This window comes from Branchiostoma lanceolatum, chromosome 2, assembly GCF_035083965.1.
Source record: "Branchiostoma lanceolatum isolate klBraLanc5 chromosome 2, klBraLanc5.hap2, whole genome shotgun sequence".
NCBI lineage: Eukaryota > Metazoa > Chordata > Leptocardii > Amphioxiformes > Branchiostomatidae > Branchiostoma > Branchiostoma lanceolatum.
This window is the reverse complement of record NC_089723.1, coordinates 40260739-40281321: the sequence shown is the minus strand read 5'-3', so window position 1 is coordinate 40281321 and position 20583 is coordinate 40260739. Positions and strand designations below refer to the sequence as shown.

The 20583-nt window shown below is 45.0% G+C and overlaps 1 protein-coding gene across 9 annotated transcripts in view; it reads right to left on the bottom strand.

Moving 5' to 3' along the window:
• The window catches only part of LOC136429026 (SHC-transforming protein 1-like), a 48368-nt gene that overhangs the window by 11131 nt on the left and 16654 nt on the right, over window positions 1-20583 (bottom strand). For all 9 annotated transcript variants that reach the window (XM_066418924.1, XM_066418925.1, XM_066418923.1 and 6 more), the window contains 7 exons: window positions 8221-8291; window positions 7917-7977; window positions 7202-7321; window positions 6814-6867; window positions 6253-6304; window positions 1790-1916; window positions 1464-1623 (listed from right to left, as the gene is read on the bottom strand). In XM_066418924.1, the coding sequence (XP_066275021.1) occupies window positions 1464-1623; window positions 1790-1916; window positions 6253-6304; window positions 6814-6867; window positions 7202-7321; window positions 7917-7977; window positions 8221-8291 (645 nt within the window). The remainder of the gene's footprint in view (window positions 1-1463; window positions 1624-1789; window positions 1917-6252; window positions 6305-6813; window positions 6868-7201; window positions 7322-7916; window positions 7978-8220; window positions 8292-20583) is intronic.

The window sequence follows — 20583 nt, the reverse complement described above, 5'->3', positions numbered from 1 at the left end:
TTGTTTACATATACCAATGTCTACATAACAGATTAAAATTGTCTGCATGTAGAAGATTATACCATTAAAATATTAAAATTGTTTACATATACATTTTGCATTTACACATACTTTCGAATTGTGACGTTAATTACATTACGATATAGTTGTGGCTGAATATTATAAAATCTATCTATTTGTCCTTTGCTTAGATGGGGTTACAATGTCTCCAGTCCATTCAAAAGCCTAATCATAGCTGGAATAGCACTTGACAGATAGCGCTTCGTTCCAGTTGGGTGCTGGTACTGGGTACAGTTACGGAGATGTCGTCCATGTTGTTGTGCACGTGTAGGAGGTAGCCACTTGGAGAATCGGGGAGACTTTGCAGCTTTAACGGCGAAGTCCATGCATAGATGATGTCTCCGAGCTGCTAGACATTCAAGTCGGAGATGTTGTAGGGCTTCCGTGTAAGTCGTGTACTGTCTTCCCATCATCATTCGACAGGCCCTTCTCTGCACCCGCTCGAGCGCAGCTGACTGCTTCTGGGTCAGTGCCGAACCCCAGCAAGGGGCGGCGTATTCCAATAAGGGTCGTATGTACCCGCAGTAAATGGTGTTAAGGTCTGCGATGGGTACTCCAGAACGGCGTAGCCTGCTGATGACGACCAACCTTTTGCTGCTCTTGGATACCATGATTTCCACCTGGTCATCCCACTTCAGGTCAGAGCGGATGTGGAGCCCTAGCAACCTGGCATGTGTAATGGTGTCTAGAACCTGTCCTGCAAGAGTCAGTACTGGTAGTTGTAAGGGCGTGCGCACAAACGAGAAGTGCATCGCCTTACATTTCTTGGGATTTAGTGACATTTAGTGACTGTACCTGTAGGTTGGAGGGTGACTGGTAGTGACTGTACCTGTAGGTTGGAGGGTGACTGGTAGTGACTGTACCTGTAGGTTGGAGGGTGACTGGTGGTGACTGGTAGTGACTGTACCTGTAGGTTGGAGGGTGACTGGTAGTGACTGTACCTGTAGGTTGGAGGGTGACTGGTAGTGACTGTAGCTGTAGGTTGGAGGGTGACTGGTAGTGACTGTACCTGTAGGTTGGAGGGTGACTGGTAGTGACTGTACCTGTAGGTTGGAGGGTGACTGGTAGTGACTGTACCTGTAGGTTGGAGGGTGACTGGTAGTGACTGTACCTGTAGGTTGGAGGGTGACTGGTAGTGACTGTACCTGTAGGTTGGAGGGTGACTGGTAGTGACTGTACCTGTAGGTTGGAGGGTGACTGGTAGTGACTGTACCTGTAGGTTGGAGGGTGACTGGTAGTGACTGGTAGTGACTGTACCTGTAGGTTGGAGGGTGACTGGTAGTGACTGTACCTGTAGGTTGGAGGGTGACTGGTAGTGACTGTACCTGTAGGTTGGAGGGGGACTGGTAGTGACTGGTAGTGACTGTACCTGTAGGTTGGAGGGTGACTGGTAGTGACTGTACCTGTAGGTTGGAGGGTGACTGGTAGTGTCCTGGTGGAGGGCCGGCAGGTAGGGGTGGCGGAACGCCTCCTGTTGGCGGCAGCTTGCCAGGGATCTCATTATAATACTCAGGATCGTCTCCCCAGGCTGACTCCCCCTCTTCAAAAATAGGATCTTCCAATCTAAAAATAGGTGAGAGCACATTAAGAATTTGAAGAGGATAACCCAAATAAACTTTCACAAAAACTTCACAAAAATTTTTCGTGCCAACATTTTGTTGTTGCTGCATGAATGTGTGTTGGATACACATTTCTGTGGCATGAGTACAAAACTAGGTGTCTGCATCACCTGTCTGGAGCGGACACTGCCTTGGGAGGGTTCTTCAGGAAGTCCTTGAACCTGAGCTCGAAGGCCTGTCCGATGGTCGTGATGACGTCCTGAGCCAGACCGCCGGGGCAGTGCAGAACGTGGCACGCTGCACAGGAGAACATTACATAACGTTACATAACATGACACACTGTTATATAATGCAGAACGTGGCACGCTGAACAGGGCAACAATATACACAGTCATGTACAATGTAGGTGAAAAAAGTTAAAGGCAGACCCATAGCCGTATAGGGGCAGTGCAGAACGTGGCACGCTGAACAGGAGAACATTACATAACGTTACATAACATGACACACTGCTATATAATGCAGAACGTGGCACGCTGCACAGGAGAACATTACATAACGTTACATAACATAATGCAGAATGTGGCACGCTGAACAGGGCAACAAAACACAGTCATGTACAATGTAGGTGAAAAAAGTTAAAGGCAGATCCATAGCCGTATAGGGGCAGTGCAGAACGTGGCACGCTGCACAGGAGAGCATTACATAATGTTACATAACATTACAAACTGTTACATAATGCAGAACGTGGCACACTAAACAATTAATACAATGCAGGTAAAGGTAGACCCGTAGCCTTTTTTGAAGCCAAAGAGGCAGTGTAGAACATTGCATACTACAAAGGAGAACAATTTCGTACATACAGATCATGCAGGTGTAAGGAACACATTTCTCCTTAACCTACAGGTACTCTCACCTCTCAAATAGAAGTACCCCCGGGAATATAAGTACCCCCCGGAAAAATCTTCAAAATCTAATATAAGTACCCCCTGAAATAAAAGTACCCCCCGGAAAATTTCAAAATTGACAGTCGAGGTAAACTGTGTCCACACGACTGTCCGAAGGACATGAGATAATAAGCAGGTAGGTTGCATCTATTCAATTACACTTACGTACACATAGACAATACAAGGAGAAAGCTAGGCGGTTTGGGGCATGTGATGTCTTTAATCTGTGAAACTGCTCTGTGGTAGAGGCTTATAATGGTTGTACAGAGACATCAACGGCCAAAGACTGTGGTCTTGGCGGTCACAACACAAACTGTAATGTATTACGTACAGTGTTGGTAAGTTTAAACAATTTTATGAGTTCTTAAGATACAAGTTGAGATTGCAGCAAGGGCGGGATGGTGGTAACATTGCAAGGGAGGCGAGCCGGCCGCACGAAGCGGCGGGTTTCGCGTTGTGAGCGTGGCACGAGCGGAGGTCAGAGGTCGCTTCCTCCAGCGTAATTCCCTACGATTGGTCCAGACCAATCCTACTATAATTACACTTACGTACACATAGACAATACAAGGAGAAAGCTAGGCGGTTTGGGGCATGTGATGTCTTTAATCTGTGAAACTGCTCTGTGGTAGAGGCTTATAATGGTTGTACAGAGACATCAACGGCCAAGCCGAGGGTAGTGAGGGCCCCAAACCGCGTAGCGGAAAAGTAGTTAGTTGTAGTGGTAGTGCTGAATCTAAATTAGAAGGTAGCTAGATATTCAAGTTCATAAAAAAGTGTCCAAGGCTGGTGAAGAACGCGCCGCAGGACGTCACCGGCCGGGCACTGTCGAACAGCGTAGAGACAAACCGGAAAGGGTACGTCGGCGTGAGTCTCTAACTTAGTACTGTGAAGTCGGCCGTGGGCGGGTACTGGGGGTCTTCGGCACGCAGCTGGAGCTGGTCTTGATGAACTGTCAATTTGGCTGCGCTAAACTACTCTAATCTATTCTACTCTACTGGAAAGAGTCAAGAGTTTCGGGTGTGCGTAGTATTCCAGGCTGATGACGATCTCGCTGCAGGACGCTGCCGCGGACTCCGAGTCGGACCGGAAGGTTAAGTCGCATCGACGTGGAGTGGGGAGCCTTGAGTACGCTGCTGTAGATGCACACCGCATTCTTGTAGCCCGTGTAGGTACGGGTGGAAAGGGAGAAGGGCGTGCGATGAGGAATTACCGCTCGTGGAAGCTCGTGGATAAGTTGTTAGTTCGCGAGAAGAAACATGGCTGCTCAAATCACGGGCCGAAGTCTCGCGAGACCCCGCCTCAAGGGCGGGAAGTGAGTGAGGGAGGGGGGCTGTCGGTCCGATCGTTGTAGACTCTCTGTAAATACGCTATTGTGGGACGGCAACCCGCAGGTTTCTTGGCAGGTTCGTGTGCCTCGGCAGTTGGGAAACGTCGCACGGTAGGTTGAGAGTCTTGATGAAGGCTCAAAATGTATATGCCGGGGAAACTCACACGGGGCAGGCGGGTGTGCAGTCCCAGGCTGGTGAAGAAAGCTCGCTGCAGAACGCCGCCACAGATTACGAACAGTGTAGAGACAGCCGGAATCAGTCTTCGGGTGAAACTCTAGCTTAGAACTGCGAATCCAGGTGGACAACGTCACTGGGAGTCCCCGCACGCTACTGTGGTTGCACACCGCGGCCCTGCGTTAACATTGCAAGGGAGGCGAGCCGGCCGCACGAAGCGGCGGGTTTCGCGTTGTGAGCGTGGCACGAGCGGAGGTCAGAGGTCGCTTCCTCCAGCGTAATTCCCTACGATTGGTCCAGACCAATCCTACTATAATTATGCCTGAGGACCATATCTATTAAGTATATGATTTATGAATATTGAACAGAATAACTGTACGCTTGTTCAAATCATGATGATCTTCCTCACCACTTCGATAAAATATAATAATAATGTTGAAAAATTAGGCATAGGTTCCCCGCTATGACCCCTAACGGTGGCCACGGTGCTTCAAATTCAACAAGTGAAAATGTACATGATACAGTGAATATGCATTTTCTACTTGGAACTTGCAGCAAGTGATCAAAGAAAATTGTTGTAACATGAATTTCATTATCTTTTATCATTACTTTTATCATTACTAACATATAATCAAAATCATCAGATAGCTAATTTGTTCCTAATCATATTTTCTAAAGATTTCACCCCCCTAAAAAAACAAATATGAACAAAAAAAAAGGGTTGTGTGAGTTGTGTCCATAAACTTTTACTCCTGACCATAGCTTCGAGAACAAAGTTTTTGTGAGGCGCTCGGATTTCGAGTTCCCGCGGTTAGCCCACAATATTGAACAGAGTTCGACTGTACAAGTAGCACAGCGTCTCAGGCCGCAAATACGAAGAACTTACCGATTACATGTTGACAATAGAAACGGCCCTTTACCGCTAAATTTTGAAAATCTTACCGTTATTCTAAAATACAAGCCCTCCTAAAATATAGATAGAATTCTGTGTCCATCGTTGCCGCAAAATAACATATTTTCCACGCGTTTACGGTATCATTTTAAAGATCGTAATCTGCACTGTGCAATATGCTGTTAGTTTTCATCTGTCACCACGCCTGATGGTGCCGCCGCCATGTTTCGATGGCAAAACATGCTGTTGTTTACTGCTCGTTTTGTGCCGTTCTTAGATTTTGCAGGCTCAAAACACATATCACAAGGGAAGTTTAGTTTTAATTGTTGTTTTTATGTGTAATAAAGCTTCTGTGAACGAATTATTCTTCCGCCGCGCTACCGATAGCGGTCATCAAATTCTTCCCTTTGCAAGTCTAACGTTAACCTTACTATACTTGACACGTTTTTTGATCAGCATGCTTTGGTTTACGATGTAAACAGAGACTGTCAAAGTTATCTACATGACAATTGTATTTTGAAATGTTAGTGTTGCGTCTTATTTTCCCCCAATAACAACGTTAACTTTGTAACTTCATAGCGAGATTGACCGCTATGTTACGAGTGCCGCAAGGATTTCACAAAGGCCGCCGCCGGTCATAGCGGTGGGGAAATCAACGCCGCTAGGCCGAAAAATAGCGAATTACTAGCAAAAATACAGGGGAAATATGGGCAGAAAGAAAATAAAATTTCGATTTTAGAGGGATTTCTGGTTAGCAAAATCCCAATTCTTAGAAAAATAATAAACGTACCGTCTAAAATAAGAAAGTACCAGGCGGATTTTGAGGCGAAAAAAAATAAACGTACCGGTACGTTTATTTGAGAGGTGAGAGTATTATATCGCATTTGGTTAAAACATTTATACGGTCAGCCCAACACAAAGAGGTGTCCCCCTGACCCAGAATGACCTCGCAGGTCGCGACCTCCGCAGCCCCTTACAAACAAACAGGCAGCCAGGCTACAAACGCAAAAAGGCACTATCTAAAAGTGAAATGCACCTGCTGTGTTTTATGCAAAATTTTCCCACCTTGCTACGAATCGCATAAATGAGTTCATTATGGGAAATCAACATTTCTTGCCTTGCCCATGTCTTACAAATATGGGACACACATGCCCCCATACAGTTACTGTTACAGCTGTAGTAGCGCCGGAAAAGTCCCAGAACATGTTTCAGGTAAATTTCACTGGGTTCAGCTCCCACATGGACACACTACAGGACTGGGGTAATTTTGAGAGAGGTTGCTGAGGCAGCCTTACCTCTGGAGTTCACCGGATCCTTTGCTACATAGGCCACGTAGTCTTGTGTCTCCTGCGAAGGTCAAGCACACAAAGATTGTCAGTTACTTCACCAAGCTGGGTCTCTTATCTACTTAGGAAAAAAAAACGCTGACCTAGAAAATAACCATGAAGCCGGAGTCTGGAGAGAAAACCTTTCAGCACTCAGGTTTTTGTCTTGCTGAATTTCTAGTAAAACTGTCAAAATCAATAAAATAAATTGGTGTGGCTTTCGGATGCCTGCAATTATTCATCATTGATGGCACTTGAGAAGGTTGAGGCTATTACTGAGCTTATAATTGTTGTGTTGTGTACATAACGTCTGCTGTACCCATGCAGACACAGGCGGGAGTTTGCCTTGCTTGGCTGCAGGCCAGGCAGGAGTCTCCGAGTGAGAATGGGAACAGGGCTAAGAACTACATATTGTACAACTCACAAAAGTCACATCACAAAGCTCACTTGTGCTACATTTAGTATGTAGACAGGCTAACATTCTGTGTCCAAGTTTGAACTGCAATGGCTAAATATACGACATGAACTCACAGGATCGCCTCCTGATGCGAAGGAGATGGACTGCATGTGGTGATTCGCAATAACCTGGGGGGAAACACACAAGTAAAAACATGCACAACAGATGGATACAAATAGTACAGCTGTCAGCTGTTCTGTCAAACAATTTTCCATTATATGTAAGACACAGGTAAGGCACAGGTAAGACGTAGGTAATGCAGAGGTAAGACACAGGTAGGGGACAGGTAAGACGTAGGTAAGACGTAGGTAATGCACAGGTAGGGGACAGGTAAGACACAGGTAAGACACAGGTAAGGCACATGTCCGACGTAGGTAAGGCACAGGTAAGACACAGGTAGGGGACAGGTAAGACGTAGGTAAGACACAGGTAAGGCACATGTACGAGGTAGGTAAGACGTACCTCTCCCGTCTCCATGATCAGCAGGTTCAGTGCCACCGTCGTGATGGTCAGGTTTATGTTGGAGTTGCTGAACTGGAGGTTGGGGCTGCTTCCAAGGATCTTGGTCAGGTCTTTGCTCACCTGTGATTTTACAACATTGTCAGTTTATCACTTGTTTGTTACATGTACAACATTGTCAGTTTGTCATTTGTTATGTTAGTATTGTTACAACATTATTGTCAGTCTATTACTTGTTAATATGTTACATGTGGAACGTTATTAGTTTCAGGTTACTGCATAGTCAGACTAAGTACAACATGACTTCTAATATGATAGCATCACTGGTGAACTCCAACCCACACAGCAAGTGGCACTGTCTGAACAATGCCAATAATAAGGCCAGAGATATATACCAGCTAGTGGTTTGTGACTCGTTTGTTTTAAATTTCTGTCAAGTGTATACACTAGTACTGTAGTAGTTACTGTTAGTAGCGTCCAGTATTTGATACAGAAAAATTAATGTTACTTTCAATACAATCTGAAAGCAAATTAATGCATGCATGGGCTTCATTCCTTCACCCTAAGTACAGTAAGCAGCATTTGAGCCACGAACTACAGTGTGTAATGTAAAGTCATGTCCTGTGAACTAAACTATCAGGAAGCCACATGCTACGTATAACCTGTCATGCTGAACTATAATTATAGTTACTGTAAGACTCATCACAGTTAAGGTTACCTTTCTTTTCCTGTTGCCCAACTTGATTCCTACAGATTCACATACCCTACAGATAGCTTCCCTGGGGAAAATCAACATTCGCATCATGGATAATTGATCAACATGCGCATCATTGATAATTAATCAACATTCGCATCATTGATAATTCTGTCCGGCATTTTCTATAATGTTGGTAAGAAGAGTTCACTTACTATAAGTCAACAATGTTTAGAAAAGTGAAACTCAACATGATTATCATCTGTACTACATTGTAAATTCAGATCAAAACACATTAGATAAGAGGGAGGATGAGGGCAGGGCTCACCTGGTAACCTGCGTTCTGGTCTCAAAGTGTAACGTTCTCATGGACTGCTTGATTTCCATACAGCCCATGTACTGCACAAGGAGAGGAAAGATATGCTTTAGATGAACATCAATTACACATATCCTTACAGTTTATCAGTGACAACATATAAAATGGTAACATTTCATAACAAGTAAGGAATAGAAATACATACAAGTTAGACTATTTTGGGCCCTGTATAATACTAGTGGGGCTGCATATGCATGCAGCACATGGCTATGGTAACATACATGTTAACATGTACATGGCTATATATATGGTAACATGTACATGGCTATGGTAACATACATGTTAACATGTACATGGCTATATATATGTTAACATGTACATGGTTATGTTAACATGTACATGGCTATGGTAACATGTTAACAAGTACATGGCTATGGTAACATACATGTTAACATGTACATGGCTATGTTAACATGTTAAAATGTACATGGCTATGGTAACTTACATGTTAGCGTGTATTGGCTATGCAGGGCTCAAAATACTGGGTGCATGTGCATCTGTGTGCACCCAAAATTGGAGTTGTGCACCTAATTTTTGACTGTAGGTGCACTGGTGCATCTAGATATTTTTGTAGGCTATAGAGTAAAGGTACCATTGTACACCTAGTAAACAGTATTCAGAAAAAGCAATAGAACCCTTTGTTGCACTTTATTTGATGTATTAGTTGTTTGAAATTTGATTACAGATTGTGAAGTTCTTGATTACAAATCATAAGAGCATTAAACTGTAATGATTATCATGTTTTGCTGAAATCCAACTTTATTTTATGTGGTGCATCCAAATTTCTTTCTGTGCACCTAATTCTCTTGGTTGGGTGCACCAGTGGATCTATTTCCAAAAATGATATGCATGCAGCACATGGCTCTGGTAACACATGTATGAATGGCATGAGCTATAAATAGTACCTGAAGTTTACATGAATGGCATGAGCTTAGTACCCTAAAGTTTACATGAATGGCCTGCAGTACCCTGAAGTTTACATGAATGGCCTGCAGTACCCTGAAGTTTACATGAATGGCCTGCAGTACCCTGAAGTTTACATGGATGGCCTGAGCTTAGTATCCTGAAGTTTACATGAATGGCCTGAGCTTAGTACCCTGAAGTTTACATGAATGGCCTGAGCTTAGTACCCTGAAGTTTACATGAATGGCCTGAGCTTAGTACCCTGAAGTTTACATGAATGGCCTGAGCTTGGTACCCTGAAGTTTACATGCATGAATGGCCTGAGCTTAGTACCCTGAAGTTTACATGAATGGCCTGCAGTACCCTGAAGTTAACATGAATGGCCTGCAGTACCCTGAAGTTTACATGGATGGCCTGAGCTTAGTACCCTGAAGTTTACATGAATGGCATGAACTTAGTACCCTGAAGTTTACATGAATGGCCTGCAGTACCCTGAAGTTTACATGAATGGCCTGCAGTACCCTGAAGTTTACATGGATGGCCTGAGCTTAGTACCCTGAAGTTTACATGAATGGCATGAACTTAGTACCCTGAAGTTTACATGAATGGCCTGCAGTACCCTGAAGTTTACATGAATGGCCTGCAGTACCCTGAAGTTTACATGAATGGCCTGAGCTTAGTACCCTGAAGTTTACATGAATGGCCTGCAGTACCCTGAAGTTAACATGAATGGCCTGCAGTACCCTGAAGTTTACATGGATGGCCTGAGCTTAGTACCCTGAAGTTTACATGAATGGCATGAACTTAGTACCCTGAAGTTTACATGAATGGCCTGCAGTACCCTGAAGTTTACATGAATGGCCTGCAGTACCCTGAAGTTTACATGAATGGCCTGAGCTTAGTACCCTGAAGTTTACATGAATGGCCTGAGCTTAGTACCCTGAAGTTTACATGAATGGCCTGAGCTTAGTACCCTGAAGTTTACATGAATGGCCTGAGCTTAGTACCCTGAAGTTTACATGAATGGCCTGCAGTACCCTGAAGTTTACATGAATGGCCTGAGCTTAGAACCCTGAAGTTTACATGAATGGCCTGCACTACCCTGAAGTTTACATGAATGGCCTGAGCTTAGTACCCTGAAGTTTACATGAATGGCATGAGCTTAGTACCCTGAAGTTTACATGAATGGCCTGAGCTTAGTACCCTGAAGTTTACATGAATGGCCTGAGCTTAGTACCCTGAAGTTTACATGAATGGCCTGAGCTTAGTACCCTGAAGTTTACATGAATGGCCTGCAGTACCCTGAAGTTTACATGAATGGCCTGCAGTACCCTGAAGTTTACATGAATGGCTTGAACTTAGTACCCTGAAGTTTACATGAATGGCCTGAGCTTAGTACCCTGAAGTTTACATGCATGAATGGCCTGCAGTACCTGTACCCTGAAGTTTACATGAATGGCCTGAGCTTAGTACCCTGAAGTTTACATGAATGGCCTGAGCTAAGTACCCTGAAGTTTACATGAATGGCCTGAGCTTAGTACCCTGAAGTTTACATGAATGGCCTGAGCTTAGTACCCTGAAGTTTACATGAATGGCCTGAGCTTAGTACCCTGAAGTTTACATGAATGGCCTGAGCTTAGTACCCTGAAGTTTACATGAATGGCCTGCAGTACCCTGAAGTTTACATGAATGGCCTGAGCTTAGTACCCTGAAGTTTACATGAATGGCCTGAGCTTAGTACCCTGAAGTTTACATGAATGGCCTGAGCTTAGTACCCTGAAGTTTACATGAATGGCCTGAGCTTGGTACCCTGAAGTTTACATGCATAAATGGCCTGAGCTTAGTACCCTGAAGTTTACATGAATGGCCTGAGCTTAGTACCCTGAAGTTTACATGAATGGCCTGCAGTACCCTGAAGTTTACAGGAATGGCCTGAGCTTAGTACCCTGAAGTTTACATGAATGGCCTGAGCTTAGTACCCTGAAGTTTACATGAATGGCATGAGCTTAGTACCCTGAAGTTTACATGAATGGCCTGCAGTACCCTGAAGTTTACATGCATGAATGGCCTGAGCTTAGTACCCTGAAGTTTACATGAATGGCCTGCAGTACCCTGAAGTTTACATGAATGGCCTGCAGTACCCTGAATTTTACAGGAATGGCCTGAGCTTAGTACCCTGAAGTTTACAGGAATGGCCTGAGCTTAGTACCCTGAAGTTTACATGAATGGCCTGAGCTTAGTACCCTGAAGTTTACATGAATGGCCTGAGCTTAGTACCCTGAAGTTTACATGAATGGCCTGCAGTACCCTGAAGTTTACATGCATGAATGGCCTGAGCTTAGTACCCTGAAGTTTACATGAATGGCCTGAGCTTAGTACCCTGAAGTTTACATGAATGGCATGAGCTTAGTACCCTGAAGTTTACAGGAATGGCCTCAGCTTAGTACCCTGAAGTTTACATGAATGGCCTGCAGTGCCCTGAAGTTTACATGAATGGCCTGAGCTTAGTACCCTGAAGTTTACATGAATGGCCTGCAGTGCCCTGAAGTTTACATGAATGGCCTGCAGTACCCTGAAGTTTACATGAATGGCCTGAACTTAGTACCCTGAAGTTTACATGAATGGCATGAACTAAGTACCCTGAAGTTTACATGAATGGCCTGAGCTTAGTACCCTGAAGTTTACATGAATGGCATGAGCTTAGTACCCTGAAGTTTACATGCATGAATGGCCTGAGCTTAGTACCCTGAAGTTTACATGAATGGCCTGAGCTTAGTACCCTGAAGTTTACATGAATGGCATGAGCTTAGTACCCTGAAGTTTACAGGAATGGCCTGAGCTTAGTACCCTGAAGTTTACATGAATGGCCTGCAGTACCCTGAAGTTTACATGAATGGCCTGCAGTACCCTGAAGTTTACATGAATGGCCTGCAGTACCCTGAAGTTTACATGAATGGCCTGAGCTTAGTACCCTGAAGTTTACATGAATGGCCAGAGCTTAGTACCCTGAAGTTTACATGAATGGCCTGAGCTTAGTACCCTGAAGTTTACAGGAATGGCCTGCAGTACCCTGAAGTTTACATGAATGGCCTGCAGTACCCTGAAGTTTACATGAATGGCCTGCAGTACCCTGAAGTTTACATGGATGGCCTGAGCTTAGTACCCTGAAGTTTACATGAATGGCATGAACTTAGTACCCTGAAGTTTACATGAATGGCCTGCAGTACCCTGAAGTTTACATGAATGGCCTGCAGTACCCTGAAGTTTACATGAATGGCCTGCAGTACCCTGAAGTTAACATGAATGGCCTGCAGTACCCTGAAGTTTACATGGATGGCCTGAGCTTAGTACCCTGAAGTTTACATGAATGGCATGAACTTAGTTCCCTGAAGTTTACATGAATGGCCTGCAGTACCCTGAAGTTTACATGAATGGCCTGCAGTACCCTGAAGTTTACATGAATGGCCTGAGCTTAGTACCCTGAAGTTTACATGAATGGCCTGAGCTTAGTACCCTGAAGTTTACATGAATGGCCTGAGCTTAGTACCCTGAAGTTTACATGAATGGCCTGAGCTTAGTACCCTGAAGTTTACATGAATGGCCTGCAGTACCCTGAAGTTTACATGAATGGCCTGAGCTTAGAACCCTGAAGTTTACATGAATGGCCTGCACTACCCTGAATGTTACATGAATGGCCTGAGCTTAGTACCCTGAAGTTTACATGAATGGCATGAGCTTAGTACCCTGAAGTTTACATGAATGGCCTGAGCTTAGTACCCTGAAGTTTACATGAATGGCCTGAGCTTAGTACCCTGAAGTTTACATGAATGGCCTGAGCTTAGTACCCTGAAGTTTACATGAATGGCCTGCAGTACCCTGAAGTTTACATGAATGGCCTGCAGTACCCTGAAGTTTACATGAATGGCTTGAACTTAGTACCCTGAAGTTTACATGAATGGCCTGAGCTTAGTACCCTGACGTTTACATGAATGGCCTGCAGTACCCTGAAGTTTACATGAATGGCCTGAGCTTAGTACCCTGAAGTTTACATGAATGGCCTGAGCTTAGTACCCTGAAGTTTACATGAATGGCCTGAGCTTAGTACCCTGAAGTTTACATGAATGGCCTGAGCTTGGTACTCTGAAGTTTACATGCATAAATGGCCTGAGCTTAGTACCCTGAAGTTTACATGAATGGCCTGAGCTTAGTACCCTGAAGTTTACATGAATGGCCTGCAGTACCCTGAAGTTTACAGGAATGGCCTGAGCTTAGTACCCTGAAGTTTACATGAATGGCCTGCAGTACCCTGAAGTTTACAGGAATGGCCTGAGCTTAGTACCATGAAGTTTACATGAATGGCCTGCAGTACCCTGAAGTTTACATGAATGGCATGAGCTTAGTACCCTGAAGTTTACATGAATGGCCTGAGCTTAGTACCCTGAAGTTTACATGAATGGCATGAGCTTAGTACCCTGAAGTTTACATGAATGGCCTGCAGTACCCTGAAGTTTACATGAATGGCCTGCAGTACCCTGAAGTTTACAGGAATGGCCTGAGCTTAGTACCCTGAAGTTTACAGGAATGGCCTGAGCTTAGTACCCTGAAGTTTACATGAATGGCCTGAGCTTAGTACCCTGAAGTTTACATGAATGGCCTGAGCTTAGTACCCTGAAGTTTACATGAATGGCCTGCAGTACCCTGAAGTTTACATGCATGAATGGCCTGAGCTTAGTACCCTGAAGTTTACATGAATGGCCTGAGCTTAGTACCCTGAAGTTTACATGAATGGCCTGAGCTTAGTACCCTGAAGTTTACATGAATGGCCTGCAGTACCCTGAAGTTTACAGGAATGGCCTGAGCTTAGTACCCTGAAGTTTACATGAATGGCCTGAGCTTAGTACCCTGAAGTTTACATGAATGGCCTGAGCTAAGTACCCTGAAGTTTACATGAATGGCCTGAACTTAGTACCCTGAAGTTTACATGAATGGCCTGAGCTTAGTACCCTGAAGTTTACATGAATGGCATGAGCTTAGTACCCTGAAGTTTACATGCATGAATGGCCTGAGCTTAGTACCCTGAAGTTTACATGAATGGCCTGAGCTTAGTACCCTGAAGTTTACATGAATGGCCTGAGCTTAGTACCCTGAAGTTTACATGAATGGCCTGAGCTTAGTACCCTGAAGTTTACATGAATGGCCTGAGCTTAGTACCCTGAAGTTTACATGAATGGCCTGCAGTACCCTGAAGTTTACAGGAATGGCCTGAGCTTAGTACCCTGAAGTTTACATGAATGGCCTGAGCTTAGTACCCTGAAGTTTACATGAATGGCCTGAGCTAAGTACCCTGAAGTTTACATGAATGGCCTGAGCTTAGTACCCTGAAGTTTACATGAATGGCCTGAGCTTAGTACCCTGAAGTTTACATGAATGGCCTGCAGTACCCTGAAGTTTACATGCATAAATGGCCTGAGCTTAGTACCCTGAAGTTTACATGAATGGCCTGAGCTTAGTACCCTGAAGTTTACAGGAATGGCCTGCAGTACCCTGAAGTTTACATGAATGGCATGAACTTAGTACCCTGAAGTTTACATGAATGGCATGAACTTAGTACCCTGAAGTTTACATGAATGGCCTGAGCTTAGTACCCTGAAGTTTACATGAATGGCATGAGCTTAGTACCCTGAAGTTTACATGCATGAATGGCCTGAGCTTAGTACCCTGAAGTTTACATGAATGGCCTGAGCTTAGTACCCTGACGTTTACATGAATGGCCTGAGCTTAGTACCCTGAAGTTTACATGAATGGCATGAGCTTAGTACCCTGAAGTTTACAGGAATGGCCTGAGCTTAGTACCCTGAAGTTTACATGAATGGCCTGCAGTACCCTGAAGTTTACATGAATGGCCTGCAGTACCCTGAAGTTTACATGAATGGCCTGCAGTACCCTGAAGTTTACATGAATGGCCTGAGCTCAGTACCCTGAAGTTTACATGAATGGCCTGAGCTTAGTACCCTGAAGTTTACATGAATGGCCTGAGCTTAGTACCCTAAAGTTTACATGAATGGCCTGCAGTACCCTGAAGTTTACATGAATGGCCTGCAGTACCCTGAAGTTTACATTAATGGCCTGAGCTTAGTATCCTGAAGTTTACATGAATGGCATGAGCTTAGTACCCTGAAGTTTACATGAATGGCCTGAACTTAGTACCCTGAAGTTAACATGAATGGCATGAACTTAGTACCCTGAAGTTTACATGAATGGCCTGAGCTTAGTCCCCTGAAGTTTACATGAATGGCCTGAGCTTAGTACCCTGAAGTTTACATGAATGGCATGAACTTAGTACCCTGAAGTTTACATGAATGGCCTGAGCTTAGTACCCTGAAGTTTACATGAATGGCCTGAACTTAGTACCCTGAAGTTTACATGAATGGCCTGAGCTTAGTACCCTGAAGTTTACATGAATGGCCTGCAGTACCCTGAAGTTTACATGAATGGCCTGCAGTACCCTGAAGTTTACATGAATGGCCTGAGCTTAAGTTTACATGAATGGCCTGAGCTTAAGTTTACATGAATGGCCTGAGCTTAGTACCCTGAAGTTTACATGAATGGCCTGCAGTACCCTGAAGTTTACATGAATGGCATGAACTTAGTACCCTGAAGTTTACATGAATGGCATGAGCTTAGTACCCTGAAGTTTACATGAATGGCCTGCAGTACCCTGAAGCTTACATGAATGGCCTGCAGTACCCTGAAGTTTACATGAATGGCCTGAGCTTAGTACCCTGAAGTTTACATGAATGGCCTGAGCTTAGTACCCTGAAGTTTACATGAATGGCATGAGCTTAGTACCCTGAAGTTTACATGAATGGCCTGCAGTACCCTGAAGCTTACATGAATGGCCTGCAGTACCCTGAAGTTTACATGAATGGCCTGAGCTTAGTACCCTGAAGTTTACATGAATGGCCTGAGCTTAGTACCCTGAAGTTTACATGAATGGCCTGCAGTACCCTGAAGTTTACAGTACCCTGAAGTTTACATGAATGGCCTGCAGTACCCTGAAGTTTACATGAATGGCCTGAGCTTAGTACCCTGAAGTTTACATGAATGGCCTGCAGTACCCTGAAGTTTACATGAATGGCCTGAGCTTAGTACCCTGAAGTTTACATGAATGGCTGCTGCTGCCCCGTCTCCATTGCCCTGATTCCCGCGGGCCCGGCCCACTTCCGCAGGCCGGAAGCAGGTTTAATTGGAGAGGTTCCCGAGTGACAGTTTATGGTTGGAAGGGTGCAGCGATCCGTCATTATTCAGCCCACGTATCAAATTACTACAGCCTGAAATCTGAGACACCGCAACATGCCGCCTGCAGCCGCAAGCCTTACGTTACCTGCCCTTTCAACTTTGGCCCATGATGGTGGCATCAGTGCCAGCAGTTATTATAATGATTATATATATTATAGTAATCATACTGGTTTTTGATTCCCCACAACATGGAACAGAGCGGGAGGGTCCCTGGTGGGTCCCGGAATTGTTCTGCAGCTTACATTAAAACACATCAAAATTACACTAAATACATTCTGGCTTTAAAATTGTTTCAAAACATTGCTGAAAACACTTACAGGAGGGAAATGTACATATTAGTACACTTACAGGAGGGAAAAATGACAGGGAACTACACATAACGTAACATGTCTGGTGACGTTACACCTGGCAGTGAGCTTGAAGCCTACTATTAACGTGCGAAGGATAAGTTGCTAAAATGTGAGTTCATCGTTAAACTGCCTGGAGGATAAAATATCAGTTCAACATCAACCCTCTCTTCTATTCCTGAGAACAATGCTGTTTTGCTGTCCATCTCCCATTAGATGAGTTACCCAGGGTCTACACAAAACATTTTGTCGGTGATGGTTTTATTATATCCCCCTAGAATATGATATTTTGTTCTTGCCATACTTTGTACCGTGTACAATTGCCGTGCAATAAAGTTCTTCTGTCAGACATGACTAGGCTCGTAGAGAGGATGGACAAAACTTCTTCCCTTTCCACACATCATGAAGAGTACCACATGATGGCATCATGAAGAGTACCACATGATGGCATCATGAAGAGTACCACATGATGGCATCATGAAGAGTACCACATGATGGCATCATGAAGAGTACCACATGATGGCATCATGAAGAGTACCACATGATGGCATCATGAAGAGTACCACATGATGACATAATGAAGAGTACCACATGATGGCATCATGATGAAGATACTAACAGATGAAGACTGCTTGCAATTTTCATATGATACTCAATATGGGGAGATTAGAAACAAAACAGAATTTTCAGAATACACAGAACAAATGAAATTAGCAACATTTTCAGTCCAATTACAATTTTACCAGAATACCCAGGAATGGCATTTCCGGTCGATTGACCAGAAACCCATTCACCCCCACGACACCTGGGCCGTGCATAATAGATCCTGTGGGCTGAATATATGCATAGGTGCTGAACAGTTACAACAGCTACTGTATGCCCCCTGTCCCTGGTGCTGAACAGTTACAACAGCTACTGTATGCCCCCTGTCCCTGGTGCTGAACAGTTACAACAGCTACTGTATGCCCCTGTCCCTGGTGCTGAACAGTTACAACAGCTACTGTATGCCCCCTGTCCCTAGTGCTGAACAGTTACAACAGCTACTGTTTGCCCCCTGTCCCTAGTGCTGAACAATTACAACAGCTACTGTATGCCCCTGTCCCTGGTGCTGAACAGTTACAACAGCTACTGTATGCCCCCTGTCCCTGGTGCTGAACAGTTACAACAGCTACTGTATGCCCCTGTCCCTGAACAGTTACAACAGCTACTGTATGCCCCTGTCCCTGAACAGTTACAACAGCTACTGTATGCCCCGTCCCTGGTGCTGAACAGTTACAACAGCTACTGTATGCCCCCTGTCCCTGAACAGTTACAACAGCTACTGTATGCCCCTGTCCCTGGTGCTGAACAGTTACAACAGCTACTGTATGCCCCTGTCCCTGGTGCTGAACAGTTACAATAGCTACTGTATGCCCCTGTCCCTGGTGCTGAACAGTTACAACAGCTACTGTATGCCCCGTCCCTGGTGCTGAACAGTTACAACAGCTACTGTATGCCCCTGTCCCTGGTGCTGAACAGTTACAACAGCTACTGTATGCCCCCTGTCCCTGGTGCTGAACAGTTACAACAGCTACTGTTTGCCCCCTGTCCCTAGTGCTGAACAATTACAACAGCTACTGTATGCCCCTGTCCCTGGTGCTGAACAGTTACAACAGCTACTGTATGCCCCCTGTCCCTGGTGCTGAACAGTTACAACAGCTACTGTATGCCCCTGTCCCTGAACAGTTACAACAGCTACTGTATGCTCCTGTCCCTGAACAGTTACAACAGCTACTGTATGCCCCTGTCCCTGGTGCTGAACAGTTACAACAGCTACTGTATGCCCCTGTCCCTGGTGCTGAACAGTTACAACAGCTACTGTATGCCCCGTCCCTGGTGCTGAACAGTTACAACAGCTACTGTATGCCCCTGTCCCTGAACAGTTACAACAGCTACTGTATGCCCCTGTCCCTGAACAGTTACAACAGCTACTGTATGCCCCTGTCCCTGGTGCTGAACAGTTACAACAGCTACTGTATGCCCCGTCCCTGGTGCTGAACAGTTACAACAGCTACTGTATGCCCCGTCCCTGGTGCTGAACAGTTACAACAGCTACTGTATGCCCCTGTCCCTGAACAGTTACAACAGCTACTGTATGCTCCTGTCCCTGAACAGTTACAACAGCTACTGTATGCCCCTGTCCCTGAACAGTTACAACAGCTACTGTATGCCCCGTCCCTGGTGCTGAACAGTTACAACAGCTACTGTATGCCCCGTCCCTGGTGCTGAACAGTTACAACAGCTACTGTATGCCCCTGTCCCTGAACAGTTACAACAGCTACTGTATGCCCCTGTCCCTGAACAGTTACAACAGCTACTGTATGCCCCTGTCCCTGGTGCTGAACAGTTACAACAGCTACTGTATGCCCCTGTCCCTGGTGCTGAACAGTTACAACAGCTACTGTTTGCCCCCTGTCCCTAGTGCTGAACAATTACAGCTACTGTATGCCCCCTGTCCCTAGTGCTGAACAGTTACAACAGCTACTGTTTGCCCCCTGTCACTAGTGCTGAACAATTACAGCTACTGTATGCCCCCTGTCCCTGGTGCTGAACAGTTACAACAGCTACTGTTTGCCCCCTGTCCCTAGTGCTGAACAATTACAGCTACTGTATGCCCCCTGTCCCTAGTGCTGAACAGTTACAACAGCTACTGTTTGCCCCCTGTCACTAGTGCTGAACAATTACAGCTACTGTATGCCCCCTGTCCCTGGTGCTGAACAGTTACAACAGCGACTGTATGCCCCTGTCCCTAGTGCTGAACAGTTACAACAGCTGCTGTATGCCCCCTGTCCCTAGTGCTGAACAATTACAGCTACTGTATGCCCCCTGTCCCTGGTGCTGAACAGTTACAACAGCTACTGTATGCCCCCTGTCCCTAGTGCTGAACAGTTACAACAGCTACTGTATGCCCCTGTCCCTGGTGCTGAACAGTTACAACAGCTACTGTATACCCCTGTCCCTAGTGCTGAACAGTTACAACAGCTACTGTATACCCCTGTCCCTAGTGCTGAACAGTTACAACAGCTACTGTATACCCCTGTCCCTAGTGCTGAACAGTTACAACAGCTACTGTATGCCCCTGTCCCTAGTGCTGAACAGTTACAACAGCTACTGTATGCCCCCTGCCCCTGGTGACAAACCCACGGCTGGTACAAGGTAGTGCTGGGATTTTTCGCATTTCTTATGCCCTTCAAGGAAAACAATTTTCCATTCTTACTGTCTTCTGTATATCACAGTGCTACAAGACTTAAGGTAACATGACTTCGCTGTGCTCTGCTAGCAGGGCTTCAAACTCCTTTTCGGGAAAAGGTGCACCTGCCCTACTCCCTCTCTAAGAACTTCCATCTGAAATTCTATACCTAACGTCAAATTTCGAATAAGTAATACATCGAACAATGTACAACAATGCTTGTATTATTGCTTTTTCTGATACTGGTATTTGAAGAATGTTCTGTATGCTAGTGTACAATACTATTCCTCATTTACACTATACAATATAGCCTACAAGAATATCTAGGTGCACTGGTGCACCCACACTAAACAATTAGGCACACAGGTAAGATATTGGGTCAACAACAGTGCACATGCGCCCAGTATTGCCAGCCCTGGCTAGTGTTGGAACGACATGTCCTTTAGGTGTGTCTGGTCTGACGTGGAAATGACCATACTTACACCTGACCATCATGCTAGGCTTCCAAATTTTCATAATTAATATCACTAATGAATT